This window comes from Dermacentor andersoni, chromosome 1 (genome assembly GCF_023375885.2).
Source record: "Dermacentor andersoni chromosome 1, qqDerAnde1_hic_scaffold, whole genome shotgun sequence".
NCBI lineage: Eukaryota > Metazoa > Arthropoda > Arachnida > Ixodida > Ixodidae > Dermacentor > Dermacentor andersoni.
Genome location: NC_092814.1, coordinates 127,508,565 through 127,526,155, shown reverse-complemented (window position 1 = coordinate 127,526,155; position 17,591 = coordinate 127,508,565). Strand labels below are relative to the sequence as shown.

The window sequence follows — 17,591 nt, the reverse complement described above, 5'->3', positions numbered from 1 at the left end:
AGTTACTCTCAGCAAAACAGTGATCAGCAGTGGTTGAGCCAGGGATGTCTCAGGCAGGAGCTGACATTTTAACAGGGGGACTTGTATTCATCATGGTCCCAATGAAGTTCCTTGTCAATATGTTAGCTCATGCCTAACAATATGAAGAATGTTGACTGTGATAAGCAAAGCTTAGCTCAGAGACTTTAGTTTTGTATGCTACACTCTTTACTGAAAGCTTTAAAAGAGTTTCAAAATACTATTATTCGCGAGAGTGTATATGAATAATGACTTCTGATCAAAACATTTTAATACAGTACAATCAATTATTGCTGCAATGTATATTTTTTCAGCTTTGAAAAAAATCCTGTCCACATAAAATGCATTAAAGTTTTGTTCAGAAGGTTTCTAGACTTAGGCAGTGCTTATCCCCAATGCAATTGCTGCTCTGTATGTCAGGTGGTGCCAAAAAATTGAAAGTGCAGAGTCAAGTTTGTGGGCATGTTCTGAATGGCTAAGAAAGCTGGCTACAGTGCCACACGTACAGTAAGTGCATCATGTTTTAATTAAAGTGTGTGGGTTTGTGTTGCAGTGCTGAAGTTACTGCATGTAACAAAATAGTACAGGTATGAGCAATCATACACATAATGTATAGTTGAATCATTGTCAAAGTAATTAAAGAGAAGAAAAACTCCAACCAAAATTTATTTTAATAAACCTGACGTTTCGGAGCCCAACTGGCTCCTTCTTCAGGGGCAAGATGGCATGAGGCCTAGTAGTGCTTATATGCATTTTTGATGCTTTGACAGGCGCTTTGACAGGCGCGCAAACACTTTTCGCAGACCTTGAGTGTGAACCACGGGAAGTGTTCCTGACAAACAATTCATGCTACCCGCCCCGCCATCTTCTGGGTGCACCAGGATTCTAAAAGGACTCACCGCCGGTGGTTGTTTCATCTCTCCAAGATGACAGCATCGTTGTGGCTAAGCCGGCGATCAAAAACCTTGCAGTGTTCTGCCACAGCACTGCATTCTCTGTTTAGGTGGCGGAGGTCATTCTTGTGTTGACGAATTCTTTCTGGGAAGTTTTTAGCCTTGCCAATATACAATGTGGGGCATTCGGTGCAGGTAATCTTGTACACAATTCCCTGCGCCTTTTCAACAGGAACGCAGTCTTTTGGACGAGGGAGAAGGCCACCGTCCATAAAGAGAGGCTTGTGAGTTATGTCTACTTTTGCCTCTCGCAGTAGACAGGCTAATGTCCCGCTGATGCCTCGAACATGTGGTATCAAGACACGGCGCCATTGCCTGGGTGGTGCAACAGCCGTTGTCTTCCTTTCATTCTCGTTCTGTCAGCGGAGGGCAGAGGATCTTCTTAATGGAGAAGCATACACCAAGGTCAAGAAACATCGAATGTCACAAACCAAAACCCACAGGAAGAAAATTCTCTCTGAAATTCTCAAGCAACATTCAGAATTCAAAACTCTTTACTTGAGGTTGATATGCAGAAATGGCTCTGCCCCAAACTTCGATTGGCCTCCCAAACATTCACAAAACAAGAATTCCTCTACAGCCCATAGTAGATATTACGTGTTTTCCCCTACGAGCCCTGTCCACCCATCTTCATAAGATACTCTCTCCTCTTACTGAAAAAATGGAAACCTACATTCACCACTCAGGACACTTTATAGAAATGGCGTCTAATGCAAGTCCTGATGAAAACGACTGCATGGTGTCCTTTGATGTGGTTTCACTGTACACTAGTGTGCCTGTGCCCCTCACGCTTTCTGTAACATGTTATGCGCTCGAACGCGAGCCCACACTGAAAGACTGCACCCCCCTTTCTATTAATCACGCCTGTCGGTTACTGGAATTTTGCCTTTGAAGCACTTCAAATCTACAAACAGACTAGTATAACTGATTGGGTGCCGCAACCTCGGTCACAGTCGCCACACTCGCTACAGAGGACATCGGAAAGCAGGTGCTTAGCAACGTTCGATGTTTATTGACCTTGGTGTATGCTTCTCCGTTAAGAAGATCCTCTGCCCTTCCCCGACAGAATGAGAATGAAAGGAAGACTGTGGCTGCTGCACCACCCAGGCAACGGTGCCGTGTCTCAATACCATATGTTTGAGGGGTCAGCAAGACATTAGCCTGTGTGCTTTGAGAGGCAGAGGTTGATGTCGCTCACAAACCTCTCTCTATGGTCGGTATCCTCCTCCCTCCTCCAAAAGACCACGTTCCTGTCGAAAAGGCGTAGGGACTTGTGTACAAGATTACCTGCACCAAATGCCCCACGTCATATATTGGCGAGACTAAATACTTCCCAGAAAGAATTTGTCAAGACAACAATGACCTTTGCCATTTAAACAGAGAACGCAGTGCTGTGGCACAACACTGCGAGCTTTTTGATCACCGGATTAGCCCTGACGGTGCTGTCGTTTAGGAGAGAGAAAACCACTGGCGGTGGCACCTTTTGCAATCCTGGCACATCCAGAAGATGCCGGGTAAAATAAGTTGTTCATCAGGAACACTTCCCGCTTTTAAGCTCGGGGTCAACGAAAAGTGTCTGCGTGCCTGTCAAAGTGCCAAAAATGCATATAAGCAATGCTACACGTCCCACCATCTCACCCCTGAAGAAAGAGCTGGTCAGGCTCTGAAACGTGAAGTTTTTTAAAAATAAGTTTTGGTTGGAGTTTTCCTTCTCTTTAATTCAGTTGTCCCCAACCAGGCAGATATCTGTACAATGTTTGCCTTTGTTGAAGAAATGCCTGTGGTGTGTAGTAGTCCCTTAAATACCAATGACTATTCAATAAGGGACCATTAAAGATCGCTAACAGTTTTGCAGACAGGCCAAACACTGCACCTTTTTTCCTTACTGCATTCTCTTTCAGTAAGATCAACTAGCACATACATCATAATCCTAAACCAATGTAACAGAAATGGTTGAGCTCTGCACAGCTTTCATGCTTGGTGACAAATTGTACTACCTTTTTTATTATATTTCAGCTAAAGCATAAAAAAACATAACTTTAATATCTGCCCATAATAAGTACACTCGTATTTCTCCATAGTTTCCTTGGTTTCAATGTGTGCCCAAAAACACTATCTTGAGATGACACTATTAGTGATACTGCTTTTAACACCTGCACTACAATGCAAGTGGCAATGTTGCTAGTGACTAAAATGTACCCCACCTTACAATATTCCCTCACTAAAATCCACTATGCTATTCCAGCAGCCCATTAATGCCAATTAAAACTGATCACTGCTAGCTTGCATCACCACAAGTACAGAGACACCATGAACAACAGGTACTTTTGGTACCCGCTGTACATTAGCAAAGAAAATTACACTTGATGTAGACATCTTTGCAGTAGTCATCACAAGAAGAGTCTACGAGAAGACAATGAAGGAACACCATGCTGTGGTGTTTCAACTGAGAACAAAGCATCATTGGTAGGGGATCATGCACCAGTATTATTAGAACTCTCCCCAGTGAGGTGAGGATGTGTTAAGCCTGACAGGCCTTGCAGTAGTACACTGAAATGGTGTGTGCACGGAAAGCTGACCTCACTACTATTCAAGAGGTGTCAATGTGTTCGAATACAAGCAGGACAGACTCAAGGAGCAGCGCTAGGTCAGCCACACAACAAGACTGCAGGGCTCCAGAGCACTAGACCTACCAGAGGAAATGTGAGCACTAGAATACTATAACTGTAGCATATGATATGCTGCCTGCTTGAACTTGGCCTAAGTGTGCCTATATGAGTATATGTGTCTCTAATGTTGTGTGTTTTCTGATGTGTGCCACGCATGTGTTAATGACAATGTTAGTCACAAATGCTAATAAAGTTCTGAACATATGAAGTGCTCTTACCACGCATGGGGTATGCAGCTGTTATTAAAGTGAAAGCCTTAGATGGCTTATGGGATGAAAATTTGGCTGTCCAGCATTATGGCTCCAAAATTCAATGGCACCGAAATTGGGGGTCAAACACTCAACCTTTGATGGAAGTCGAACCCACAACCTTTGGTGGGAGTTGAACCCGTAACCTTTGGTGTTAATTAAGGTGAGCTTAATGAAGGTATAGTTAATTAGGATATAGTTAATTAAGGCACTCGAACCCACGACTTTTGGCGGGAGTTGAACCCTCAACCTTTGGTGGGAATCGAACCCATGACCTTTTGGTGTTAATTATGGTAAAGTTAATTAGGACAAAGTTAATTATGTCACCATTAATTAAGACAGCGTTAATTAAGGCACTCGAACCCATAACCTTTGGTGGGAGAAAGCAAGTAATAGAAAGTGAAACGCATTCGAAAGAGAATGTCAAGTAATTTAAGGAATGTCTCGTGAGTGTGCAGGCTTTCGCCTTCATCCTCTTAGCATATGCTAAAGTGATTGTCAACTTTTATACATGACAGATAATCAAACCTCTGCAGTGACAGTTCAGGCTGCTCATTTTGTGACTGGCACTCACAGACGCAAAGAACGTTGTGACAATAGCACTAGGAATGAAGAAATTATTTCTACACCAAACAGTGTTATGCGGCAATCTCTACAACCAGGATGCATGTTGATGTGTGTCCAGCGAAGAAAACAATTATGCTGACAAAACACAGCTCTTAAAATGTTTTCACTTCAATCTTGCTTTCAAAGTGAATTGCTGTGTCCCAGTAAACATATCTGCTAACAGACAGTGGCTAGTTTTTTTAAACATTGTGCATGTAAATAAACAAAAATGATTAATTGATTCATTTACCAAATTAATGCTGATCGTCAAATGGGAAAAAAGAATTAATTTACATCCAGCACTGATGTTAAATGAACTGCATCAGCTTGTCTTAGTGGGCAGCACTTCGTGAAAGGTTCATTTACCTTCTTGTTGAAAGACGCCAGCCTGGACAACTTTGAAAGAAACAAATGTGGCGCCTTCTTCAAGAATGGTGTTTGAATTAGCTGGCATTGAACCTGGTGCAATTCCTCCAATATCAGCATGGTGGCCACGGTTGGCAACAAAGAATACAGGCCGTGGCTGATCCTTGTAGAAGACCTAAATGCCATGAGCATTTAAAGCAGTAAGGCTAAGGAGAACATTTAATACCCATTAACCACACACACAAAAAAATACAAAAGAGAAAAGAAAAAAAAAGCATTTCGAGGTTAATAGTGCAAACTATCTTAATGTTAAAGAAACCCTAAATATAAATTACCCCTATCAATTTCATCAGACTTCAGTGTTTTAGCTGTGCTGGAGGCATAAACAATCCTAACGTCAGATGAATGCACTTTAACTTTTTATGATTGTTGTTACTATCTTAATCCTTTTAGTCTGTCAACTTTTAAAAGAGAATATTAAAAACCTACAATGGAAAAAAAGTGCTTGCAATCAAATTTAATCCAATGGTGTTAGGGTTTCAACTGGAATGAGAACTAGAGGAATAAAATAGTGTTTTTGCTCAGCATGGGGAAACAATATACAGGTGGCAAATAAAGCAGAATAAACTTTATGAAGCAATGCAGTATGTGATGCAGCATGGGACAAATCATACAACTACTACATCAACCTCAGTAAACAGTGCTGTGAGCATTTTGCTACAACAGCTAGCAACAGCAGATTACTAGTTTGATGACAACAGAAAACTGCAAAAAGAAAAAAAAAGAAGAAATCGTTACTTGAACTTCTCAAATTCATGTTTGCCTCTTTGAGTGTTTATGTTTGAATGGTAGCACAAAAACCTACACGGGAATGCTGGACAAAGCACTGACATTTTGCTGATGCTGATGGAAATTATCGAAACTACCAAGCTTTATATAGGTCGCATGCTAACTACACGACTTACATGACAAAATAAAAAAAGAACAGAGGTGGAAGAAAAAAAAAGAAAGAAGAGAGAAAAAGAAATGGAAAGGAAAGTGGGACACAAACTGAAATAAAAACATGTGTACTGTGATAGCTGCACAGCAAAAAATGCACTCTACTGAAACTATCACAGATCCTAAGGCATGGTTTCACTGTCCAAGAGGTAAACTTGTATGTAACGAATTAGATGTAATTAATAACTTGTATACATTTTTGGTAGTTCTGTAATTGATTAATTACCGTTCTTTTACTCGCTGATGCTCACTGTAATTCAATTACTTTTTTTTCAGTAACCAATTACATGTTCCAGTTACTTTTTATTGATGAGACAAGTTGTAACAGGCAACGCAGCTTTGAGCACTTGAATTTGCCAGTTACCACAATAGAATGCCTGCAATCGTGCCACACAGCAGCCTCATAGATGCACATGTTCAAACGGTAAAACCCAGGTTCTCAGCATTTGTTTCCTCGTTCTAACGCTCTACCAAATGTTGGCTTATGACCTGAACTGGCACTGCTATGGCTGGATAGCGATGGCTAATTCCGATTTTGATGCCACATATCACCAATAGATGTCTTTTTTTCATTTTGCAATGGCCCCACCGGTAGTGTCTTCTTGGGCCCTGGCAACAATAAAGTGCTGCACTTCATAGAGGACCAAGATTCTAAGTAACCACATTCTTGCACGTAAAGTGTTCGCATGTTAAAACACGATTCTTCTACCCAAGTGTGCACATCGAGAGAGTTTTCAGTGGCACTACTGGTGTCTAGATAAGAAAGGAGAGAAAAGATGACTGAAAACAAATTTTGAAAGGCAATTGTTAGGGAACAGCATGTGAAGGGCGACAGAGGATGCACTGAAAGAGCCAGGCCAACTTGTTCTATTCACGGTAGTATTTGTGCAATGTTAATATATGATGGAAGCAAAGTAGCATAAAAGTAATCGATTATATTTTAGTAGTTGCTTAATTACTTTTGTGGAGCAGTAATTGGTCCCTGCAATCAATTAACTTCTTTACTGAAGTAATTGTAATCATTATTCAAAAGACTAGTGCAAAATAGCAGGGACAAAGACAGAGAAGACGACAGGACGAGCGCTAAACATCAACTGAGGTTTTTACTGCGAGCGAAGGTACATATATACATTTCGTTGGTGCATGCGCACACAGGGTTAAAACAGTACAAGCACATTCTAATCAAAATGTGGCAGACTGTTCTGTAAGTACATTTTTTCTTTTTTGGACAAGGCAAGTGAAACCGTGCTGACACAGTTATCACCTTCCCTGTCAATGTGATATGCCTCACAAATCTCGCGCCCCCACCTTGTGCCTCCCCTACCAAGCACACACGTGGTGTCAAACGCAGGCACGCACCCACATCGCTTACAGTGCATGGCCAAATGGCCGCCCCCCCGCTAATGAATCTACCAGCATTCGGTGCTCTCGCAGCCGTTCATTTGTGCCTTGATCGAATTGTAATCAGTTACCTTTATCCTGTAATGTGTACAAGTCCGTTAAGATGGCAACCAATGGCTTACTCACACAGTAAGCTGTGCTCAATTGCCTGAGCAGAATCACACAGTACTGCTATTCTTCAAGTGGCCTATTCACTATCACTTACAGTAATCTCATTGCTTTTGAGTGTGTGGACATATTCATGACTGAACTTTTATTTGTGTAAGTATGCACTTGCTACAATGCATGAGGCGCTGCTACCAGCTCATAGTACATGGCATATAGCGCATATGCAACAAAGAGCACATACAATAAATAAAACAGAAAGATCCTACAATTTCAACTGCATATTGGTGCTGACGTCATGGCCGGGTTGTCAGGGCACAAGCTTTCAAATACAGACAAAGCAAAGAAAGGTGCTAGCTACAAAGAATGAGAGTGGACACTTGTACCATTCCGAGGCAGAAAGGGAGCCATCAGCATTGTTATTCTCATGACTCCTTCTATGGACTGACAGAGCCCAATAGTGTTTAGTTAGCAATAGTGTTTAGCTTCAGCAATCTAATGAAAACAGACACATTCAGAATTACATGGCTCATGTTCAAAATCATATTCAAACCCTATGGAGCCACTAGATGATTTCTTTTTTTTTTTTGTAATCTTTTTTTTTATGTGCTATCATGGACGGATGAAGATCTTCCAGCACATGCTCTGACCAGTAGTGGTCGAGCCCCTTTAACATTTGGAGTCATTTTTAAGGCAGAAAAAAGGCAGTTTTACAGTAGTTTTGAAATGTCTTGGAGAAGCCACACTAGCTTTTTTGGAAAAGTTTCAGAGCAGAAAATTTGCATTTTTGATCACCTAGAGCAGAAAACAGTAGGTGTGCAACCATTTAATGCCGCTCTACAGTTAAAATCAGTCAGCAGCAGCTAATTAAGCTCGCCTACCCAAAGAAGAATGCCATGATGAGAACAAAATTATGTGGCCAAGTGCAATTTGAAAATGGCTACAAATGTGCAAGAATAATGTTGCGCCATAAAGCATAACAGAAAACGACTAGATGCATGGTGTGTAGTCATATCACAAATTTGAATAAATCAGGCATACAAAAGTGCCTACCTGCTCGTTAAAATGGACGTTTGGGCGAGTTGGTAAGCCATATTTGAAACAGAACAGCGCGGTTTTGACGAGGACAGCAGGGAGAACACAGCAGCAGGTTTCAAATATGGCTTACCAACTCGCCTAAAAGTCCGTTTTAACGAGTTTCATTTCTAGTACATCGGGCTCACTGCTCGCCCGTGTCATTCTCCCTGCTGTCCCCGTCAAAACCGCGCTGTTCTGTTTCAAATTGCACCATCCAAGCATATTTTGTTTACATTGCATAAGGCAAATACACTTTACAAATACACATTAACACCCATGTCATTAACGATGGCTTGTTCAATCCAATCTGGGTATCATTCAAACGAAAACATCACTGTTGGGAAAGTGTGAAAAATGTTATACGCCTTTTCCCTCTGTTAGTGCTTTTTTAAATTATTATTCTTCAGATCATCAAGCTCACAAAGTGTGGTAGCCAGTCTTATTGCCTTCTGCCAGCAACTTTTGGCCACTTTGAACTTTCTCCATGTTCTTGAGTGCCAAGAAAAAGGAGATTGTCTCTTTAGCCCGTTTAAGTAATGTACGGTATGATGCAACCTCTTCATTTAACTCCTTTGGTCTTTAACCATGTCAGAGCAAGTCCATGTGCCTGCAGGTTTTGTCACCTGTGAGTGCTCCTTTTCCTGTTACAAACAGACACTAATAATATTAAGCTACAGCCTTTTTTTCTTCTGGTAACTGCACTGCTGACACTCTCCTTCTCAGTACCAGCCTTTAAAAAGTAAATTCCATGAAAATTTTGTCCCTTTCTTCAACCATCCTTTAGAATTGCATGACTACCATCATCATCATCATCAGCAGCAGCAGCAGCAGCAGCAGCAGCAGCCTATTTTATGTCCACTGCAGGACAAAGGCCTCTTCCTGCGATCTACAATTACCCCTTTCCTGCGCCAACCGATTCCAACTAGCGCCCGCGAATTTCCTAATTTCATCGCACCACCTAGTCTTCTGCAATCCTCGACTCACAGACTCTAGAGGCCGACTGGCATTGCTGAACTCTTGTTCCCTTGCCCGGTTATTCATAATTATCTTTGTCTTCTGCATATTAATCTTCAACCCCACTCTTACACTCTCTCTGTTTATGTCCTCAATCATATGTTGTAACTCGTCTGCAGTGTTGCTGAATAGAACGATGTCATTGGCAAACCAAAGGTTGCTGAGATATTTGGCGTCGATCCCATGAATCGAATTTTAACTGTGAACACAAAGAGGCAAAGGACACGAGAGCAATGTTTACCCAAGATGGCCAATCACCTGCCAGCCAAACTACAGTTATGAACAGAAAATGACGCTTTCGGCTGCTGCTTCTCTGAATGCACAACACCAGCAGAAAACATACATGGTTGTTAAACAGTATACTCGCTACTAGGTGCATCCCATGATAATGGTCATTTTTTTAGTCTCCAGTGCAAGAAAACACAGCCACACAAAGAAAGGCACATTCATCACAGCATCCCCCTTCCCCCCCCCCCCCCCCCTTCTTCCTTTAGAGGGCCACTGCTGTAACCTTCAAATACTTCACAGCTGGGGCCCACTAACAACAGGAACAAATGGGAGTGAACTTGGTCAGTCAGGGGTCACTGTCACCTGCTACAACAGCAATCAGGCTGAGGCCCACTTTTGTCTGTCTAATTGCGCTGCTCTTGTTTGTCACAAATGTGAATGAACCCCTGTAACAGGTTAGTGATTACCAGTGAAAAGCATGTTCCAATGAAAAAGTATCCAATGTCACAATCCTCAATCAATGGTGCTAACGAAACTGGAAGCAGGCCTTAAGTAATACCAGGTGACTTCAAACTTGGCCATGGGCATGCATATGGGCATGCATGTAGGCATGCATGTAGGCATGCATGTAGGCATGCAGGTAGTGCAGCAACAATCCATGTTTGCTCATTTTGTGGCTACAGTGTTTAAAGGCAGAAGATCACTAAAAACCTTTATTGATGTAGCTGCAACAATGCTGGATGAATGCGCTGCTGCCTAGAAATGAATGAGAAGGCTGGTAAAACAAGGCTAGCGAACCAACCAATGGAAAGTTGACTGGATTGAATTGGCTTCGCCTGCACCTGGTGCTATTTGCCAAGCCAAGAACAAATACTGTATAGGCTAAAAAACCCTCCATTGCCATGTAAGCAAGGTGAAACTAGTGCACTTTGGAACTGTTGGCACAAGTGGCACTTGGGTAAGCACAGAAAGGTGCAGGCAAGTAGAATGGAAAAAATGACACAAATGGTGCAGTTGGATCACCGCTGTCTGACTTATCAAACATGGGTATTTTCAAAAAAAAAAGAGTTCACTATGTATGCTATAAGCTGAAGGCCTGAAGGAATAAGCTAAGTATGCCAAGCAAGCACGGCAATTTAATAAAAACTAGCAAACTGAAATGAATAAATGTAACATGACAATCAGTGCTTTGATGATGCTTTCCTTGAATTAACTTACCGGGGTGATGACTGTGAGATCAGGCAGGTGGCTGCCACCAGCTTGAGGATGATTAGATAGCAGAACATCTCCAGGTATAAGGCTGTCACCCAGCATCTTCATCTGGGTGATTCAAGCAATAAAAAATGTAGCAATAATATTGCAGAGCTCTGCATAGAGTGAGACTAAGTTTGCAAACTCAGTCAACTGCTACGATTATATTTTTCTAATTTATGTAAAGACAGCAATGCAAACGCAACTCAAGAAGGGCTACTTACTGCTGATAAAAGCTAAATAATAGTTACACATTTACATAAAACACCATATAAATGTTATTTTTCAAGGCTGTTAGTAATGACACAAATAAGTCACAACCCATATATTTGTCTGCAAAAGTTACAAAGCCTCATCTCCACAAATAAGTCACAAATAAGTGACACAAATAAGTCACAACCCATATATTTGTCTGCAAAAGTTACAAAGCCTCATCTCCTCCTAGAATGCTAAATCCCTCTAAATTATGAATTTAAATATCCTTGTACCCATTCCATTTAGTGCCAAAAAAGGACAAGCAAACATTCTTGTGCAGCTCAGCAGAATATAAGACCAATAAAAGTACCTTAAAACATGCTTGATTCTACGGCACAGTAAATAAGGCAACAGAAAACAAAGTTTAAAATCACAGAAGTTTTTCAAACATAGAAACTACGAAAAGGTTAAATTTCCTCACAGCTAAGCACGCAGCCAGACACCGAGCTGAGAGGTACACTCCATACATTCATCAGCAATCTACTCAGTGTGCCACTATAGACCAGGCTGCATCACCAGAAGATAACGAAATTCATGTCATTCATGGCTCCCATGTTTAAAACCATTATCAGCAGCTGTACAATACAACTAAAGACCGAAAATCATGCAGTAATACTTTTGTACATGGGATGAGTAGTTATTCTGATGCAAACCTTTCTTGGTTACAGCCTTTTTCTTTTGTTATCTTGTCTTCATTTATTGCATGAATGATTGATTCATTTCACTCACGAAGTTTAACATCCCAAAGCAACTCTGAGGTTACGAGAGATGCCATAGCGGAGGGCTCCAGATTAATTTTGCCCACCTTGGGTTCTTTAATGTGCACATCAATTTAAAAACATAAGCATTATTGCATTTTGACCCCATCGAAATGCAGCAGTAGCAGCTGGGAAACAAATCCACACAGCAATTCAAAGGGTGGTGCTTCACTGTTATCAATTTTTCGTTCATAGCATGTAAAGCATGATAAAAGAAATCAGCCTACAGTGGTATCATCACTGCACAAGACTACAATGTCCTTCTGCCTAAGAAATTATTACCTCCAACCCTTCTTGCAGTGGAAAAATAAAAACCTGTAAGCAAAGCATATTTTCCAGCCCAAAAAGTACGAACTAACAAGCCCAGCAACAAGTAGCAATATGTTACCTTTAACCTCTGTTTCGCTGAATAGAAAATTTGGCTATCAGTAAACTTGGTGGTTTACCATACATTATGCAAGAACAACCAACTAGCATACAGTATGTGCTAGCTATTAAAGCAGGAAAAACTCAAGTTTACTTGAGGGGTTTAACGTCTCAAAGTTGACAAATGTTGGGTCTCGAATATTGAGGCGGTACCGATACCACATATTGAAAGGGGTTGAAGGGCCACACTCTGACCAGAGACACACCCGTAAACTATGAGCATTGCAACAGCAAGTGATGTTTATTCATGCACCGCAAAATAGGAGAAAGCACAGGTGGTGCCACCAGACAGCTAGAGAAACAGGTGGTGATGACAAAAGCAACACGAGGGTTAGAGAGATTCCACAGTGGAGGGCTCAAGATTAGTTTTTATCACCTTGCACTAAAAATTTAACATTTAAAGTGTCAGTGACCAATGCAAAAGGGCAGCATATGTGACCATGTAATTTACTGCTAAGCACACAGAAAGAATTATGTGCAGTTAGAAAATGCCTTGGAAGGTGTGCATTATAGAAATAATGAATTCGCTGTCTACAATATGTGAGAATCTTGTGCAATACACTTGCTCTCATGTACCACCAGTGTTGCGACCGGGGTTCCAAAGATGTGAGATGTTCATTTACTGCGAAGGAATGAGGAACGTGGGGCTAGGCCTGACAACAAGGACGTTTTAAACACATACGTTTATATTACATCTTGTACAAGAATGATGCAGAAATACTGAAGATAAGATGTTCATGTTCAAGTTCAAGCTGCCGATCCTTTTTTTCACCAGCATCCGTCTCCTTTTTTAATCCCTCCGCCATCCTGGTCCCGTCACCTTCTCCCAATCCGGCATCAGGAGATGGATGACATCGTCCCCTGAAATCCAGAGGTTGGTAGCCCTTTTCTTCTGAGGAGAGCTTGGCCCAAAAGCCACACACATCACTGTACACAAATAGGGAAAGAGGGAAGCACAATGATCCAGTCTGCGACACAGACGTGGCAGTTTGGGCTGAGGTTAGGTGAAGGAATGTCCCCTTGCAAATTGCTCAAACCTGTCCGAGTGGTCAGTGGCATAGCCAGAAATTTTATTCGGGAAGGGGGGGGGGGGGGGGGGGCTCGTGTTGCAGCTTGGCCTCCTCCTTATAGAATTTGTCGAGGGATCCAATACATGAATAATAACTGCATTGCCATTGCCAAAGATGCTTCAAACGAATTTTTGAACACTACGCACTGTCAAGACAAGTAAAATATGTATTTCTTCATAAAAGAATATGCTCGTATGTCCCAAAAATTGTGCCCAAAATAACTGATATCAATGCTTCCGTGTTTTTTGTCTATTTAACAAGTAAAGAAAATATCACACGAACTTCAGAACTATATCACGTTGAAACCAGCAAAGCAGTTCATGCCGCTGATATGAAAAATGTAAAGGCCATGAAATGAACAAGTTGAGGACAAATATTTTAATGAAACTTTCGTATTCAAGAACTTTGTTTAGATATTTGTACAAGTGCAATGGCCAGGAAAAATCTCAATGACGCTGTTACAATGTATGCGTAGGAGCAGCCAGCTGTCACCAGTTGCGTATTGTGAGTAATTTGCACCTAAATTATAGTCGCAACAGAGAGCACATATGAAAAGCAGGAGTTCTGCAAAATATACCAAGGGCGAGTCAAATGATAGTGAGCCAATGCAAATATATGACAAACTGGGTACTTTATTTAAAAGTAGTCTTCATGAGCATTGAAACATTTGTCCCACTGGCTAACAAGTCGCGTGATTCCTGTCTCATAAAGCTCCTTGGCTTGCTGCTTCAAGTCTGTAACTGACTCTTTCACGTCATCATCTGACATGAATCTGGTTCCCTTGAGCTGTTTTTTCAATTTCCCCAAATTGTGGAAGTCACAAGGAGACAGGTCTGGGCTGTATGGCGGATGTTGCAGCATTTCCAACTTGAACTTTGCCAGTTTTGTGTTAACCACATCAACGACGTGGGGACGGGCACTGTCGTGGAGCAAGATGACCCAATTCTTCAATTTTTCACGTCATTTGTTCTTGATTGCGACACACAGCCGATCTGGCGTTTCACAATATTGGAAACAATTGATAGCCTCTCCAGGTTTAGCAAATTCGATCAGTAATGGCCCCTGATGATCGAAAAGAAAGTCAACAACACCTTTTCGGCGGAAATGATGGCCTTTGCTTTCTTTTGGGATGGTGAATTCGAATGTTTCCACTGTAAGCATTGCCATCGTGTTTCAGGCTCGTAATAGTGGCACCATGATTCGTCCCTGGTGACAATTGCAGACAAGAAGTCATCACCCTCATTCTGATAACGGATCAGATGAGTCAAGGCAGTGCCAAATATCTCCGTCTTCTGGCGGTGGTTCAAAATCCTGGGCATCCATTGCACACACAAGAGCCGATAGCCGAGATGTTCATGAATTATGCTGTGAACCAAACTGTGGCTGATGTTCACATGCTCTGCCAGTTCACCGATGCTTATCCTCCGTTCTTGTCTAATCAGCTCATCAACCTTTGCAAATGTGTTGGGGATGATTGCACGGTCGCTTTTGTCCGATCTTGGATCGTCTTTGAAAATTTCACATCCTTCTTTTAACGTTTTGCTCCAACGCTTCACAGTGGCCAATGACATGCAATGTTCAACGTACACGGCAGCCATACAGTGACTAAATTTTTTGGGGGAAACATCTTCAGCTGTCAAAAACCCCACGACACCACGCCGTTCAACTTTTCGAGCGTCATTTATGTCACGCAACCAGGTTCAACCCTGTGTATGAGAGCATTAAAGAACATTTATCCTCACAGTTGCGTGTCACTTTTCTGAATGGGAGATGCCTATGTGATACGCGCATGCCTCACAGATAATGAACCGAACCATAGGCGGAGAGTTTTCATTCTTCCGGGGGGTTGCTGGGGCCCGAGCAGCTTGCCGAACCCCACATTAATGTTTCATGCACTTGAAGAAACATTGTGTGACCTCAAAGAATTGAGCGCTGAAGTTATGGCGTTATATGACTATATACAAGAGCTCGTAGTGGAAGACAGTTCAATTTTACAGCCCGAATCCTCATGGTGAGGTAAGCTTCCTTCGTGTAATTGTCGCGTACTTGGCTATCACTAGGTAATACTGCTACGCCTTTCCGGCGAAACTGCCGCCTCTCTCTGTTTTGTTTTTTTCTTTTCTGAATGCAAGTATAAGCGCTGCTGCGCATGACTGCTATTGATTCTGATTTCGAGTGAAGCCGGCTTGGCCTCATTCCGGTTACTGAGTGAATTATACGGTGTTTCCCAATTATCATGCACGAAGATTTAAAAAAAAAGCAGTTGCGTTGCTCAAAGAAAACCTAGTGCACATTGTTTCCAGTACAGTGGAGTAGCCGCCAGTAGTCTTCTCGTTACTGAGATTTAATTCGACAATTGCAATTAAGTACCTAACTCGAGAAGTACTGTCCGAATTTTCAAAGTGTCAATGAAGCGTCTGTAGGCACCACAAGATTACTTCTGAATGCGGTGTTTTCAGTGACGTATTAAATGAGCACAATTTTTTCCAACTGTCGAAGAAACCTCACCAAGTATGAAAAATACCAGATGACTGCGCTCCCATCCGCATCATAAAGCAGCGCCCTCAAATAAGCTGATTGAAATCGAATGCATTGCCTGTCGCAAACCCGTAGAGACAACGCATCACCTTGATAATGGCATGGAAGGAGCAGCAACAGCGGGTTTCGTTGCTTTCGCAGTTATTCCTTCTTCTTATTTCTACGTCACACTTATCCGTCTCTCAAGGCCAACTGATCACATTGATAACAAAAGCCTCTTGATAACGCAGCCGAAGCGCTGCTCTGACCACCGACGAAATGTGAAAAGCAATGGAATAGGCATAGAACGTTTCAAAATCCGGGCATTGCTCGCACTACATCGAAAGAGTGCTAGGGAAGCTATATTTCATGCCAGAAACTTGCTTCGGACCAAGACCAAATTAAAGTGACCGTTTTATTTTTCATGAAAGTGTATATGTGCTGCAAAAACAGGTTCGTGTAAAAAAATACAAGCGAAATAAACAGACCGGGAAGCAACTAACGCATAGAGAAAATACAAAAGCGATGTGCTCAAGAAAGTAAATATACCACTACTAAATGATCCAAATTGGCAATCAGGATCTCTGCACAAAAAAGAAAGAAAAAGAAAACCATCAGATATTAGTGTGCCCTTATTATCTATGAATTCATAAGCTCCGTTGAACGCCAGCCTAGAGGACGTGTTCAAATAGGTCTCCTTTTGCAGCTACGCAGCACTGTGTCCATTTTATCCCATATTCAGTGGCTTTCTTGAAAACCGGCACTGGAATTCTACGGCAGACATCCATTATCCTTGCCTTGAAATAATCTGATGTCTCTCTCGATAATGTAAGCACGATCTTTCACATAATCCCAAAGAAATAAATCTAACGGAGAGAGGTCAGGTGAGCTGGTTGGCCAATTTACAGGCCTGTGCCTTCCAATCTATTGCGCATGCAAAGTCTCATCCAGCCAGTTTTGTGCTCGGCTGATGCTGTGTGCTGGCACCCCATCTTGCTGATACCACAGAAGTGGAAGACATGACAGCGGAACTTCGCTGAGAAACTGATGATGATGTTGCTCAAAAATGTTCGGTGACTCATCGGCTTTTGCGAGGACCCAATTTGAGAAATCTAGATGATTCTACAGGTCTCTATCTTCTATGCATTGGTGCTGGTTAAGTAGTACGGGTGAAAGGCCGTCATTTAGAATCCTCCAAACTGATGACTTGGAAACTGATACCTGGGCAGCTCCGTCCCACATGCTAGCATGAAGGTTTGAGGCCATAAATGATAGAACGTCCGTGTGTAGGCTGGAACTCAAACATGGAGTCTTCCGCCACTGTTTCTTGAAGCTGCTCGTTTGTCTTAGGTTTTCAAAATTTGTGATGATAGTCAATGTGTTTGGTCTACCGCCACACTTCCATGACTAAAATATATCTATATATATATTCGGCCTTCCTCTTGTTGCCGTTTGCAGATCCCAATGCAAGGATCATGTTTACCTTCTGCTCATTAGAGAAACACATGGTGACTGGGACAAAACAAAGCGCACCTTTAAACCTTTGCACTGACGTTGTCAATTCGCTTTTGTGGTGATAGATTTTGTGGAAAAAAAAAGCATCCGTGCACTTTATCTACGCTAAGACAAC

At 41.9% G+C, this 17,591-nt stretch overlaps 1 protein-coding gene across 1 annotated transcript in view; it reads right to left on the bottom strand.

Moving 5' to 3' along the window:
- LOC126545854 (5-oxoprolinase) overlaps positions 1-17,591 on the bottom strand; it is a 160,841-nt gene that overhangs the window by 58,989 nt on the left and 84,261 nt on the right. Inside the window, exons 22-23 of the mRNA XM_050193858.3 lie at positions 10,903-11,004; positions 4,861-5,035 (exon numbers count right to left, since the gene is read on the bottom strand). Coding sequence (XP_050049815.2) covers positions 4,861-5,035; positions 10,903-11,004 — 277 coding nt within the window. The remainder of the gene's footprint in view (positions 1-4,860; positions 5,036-10,902; positions 11,005-17,591) is intronic.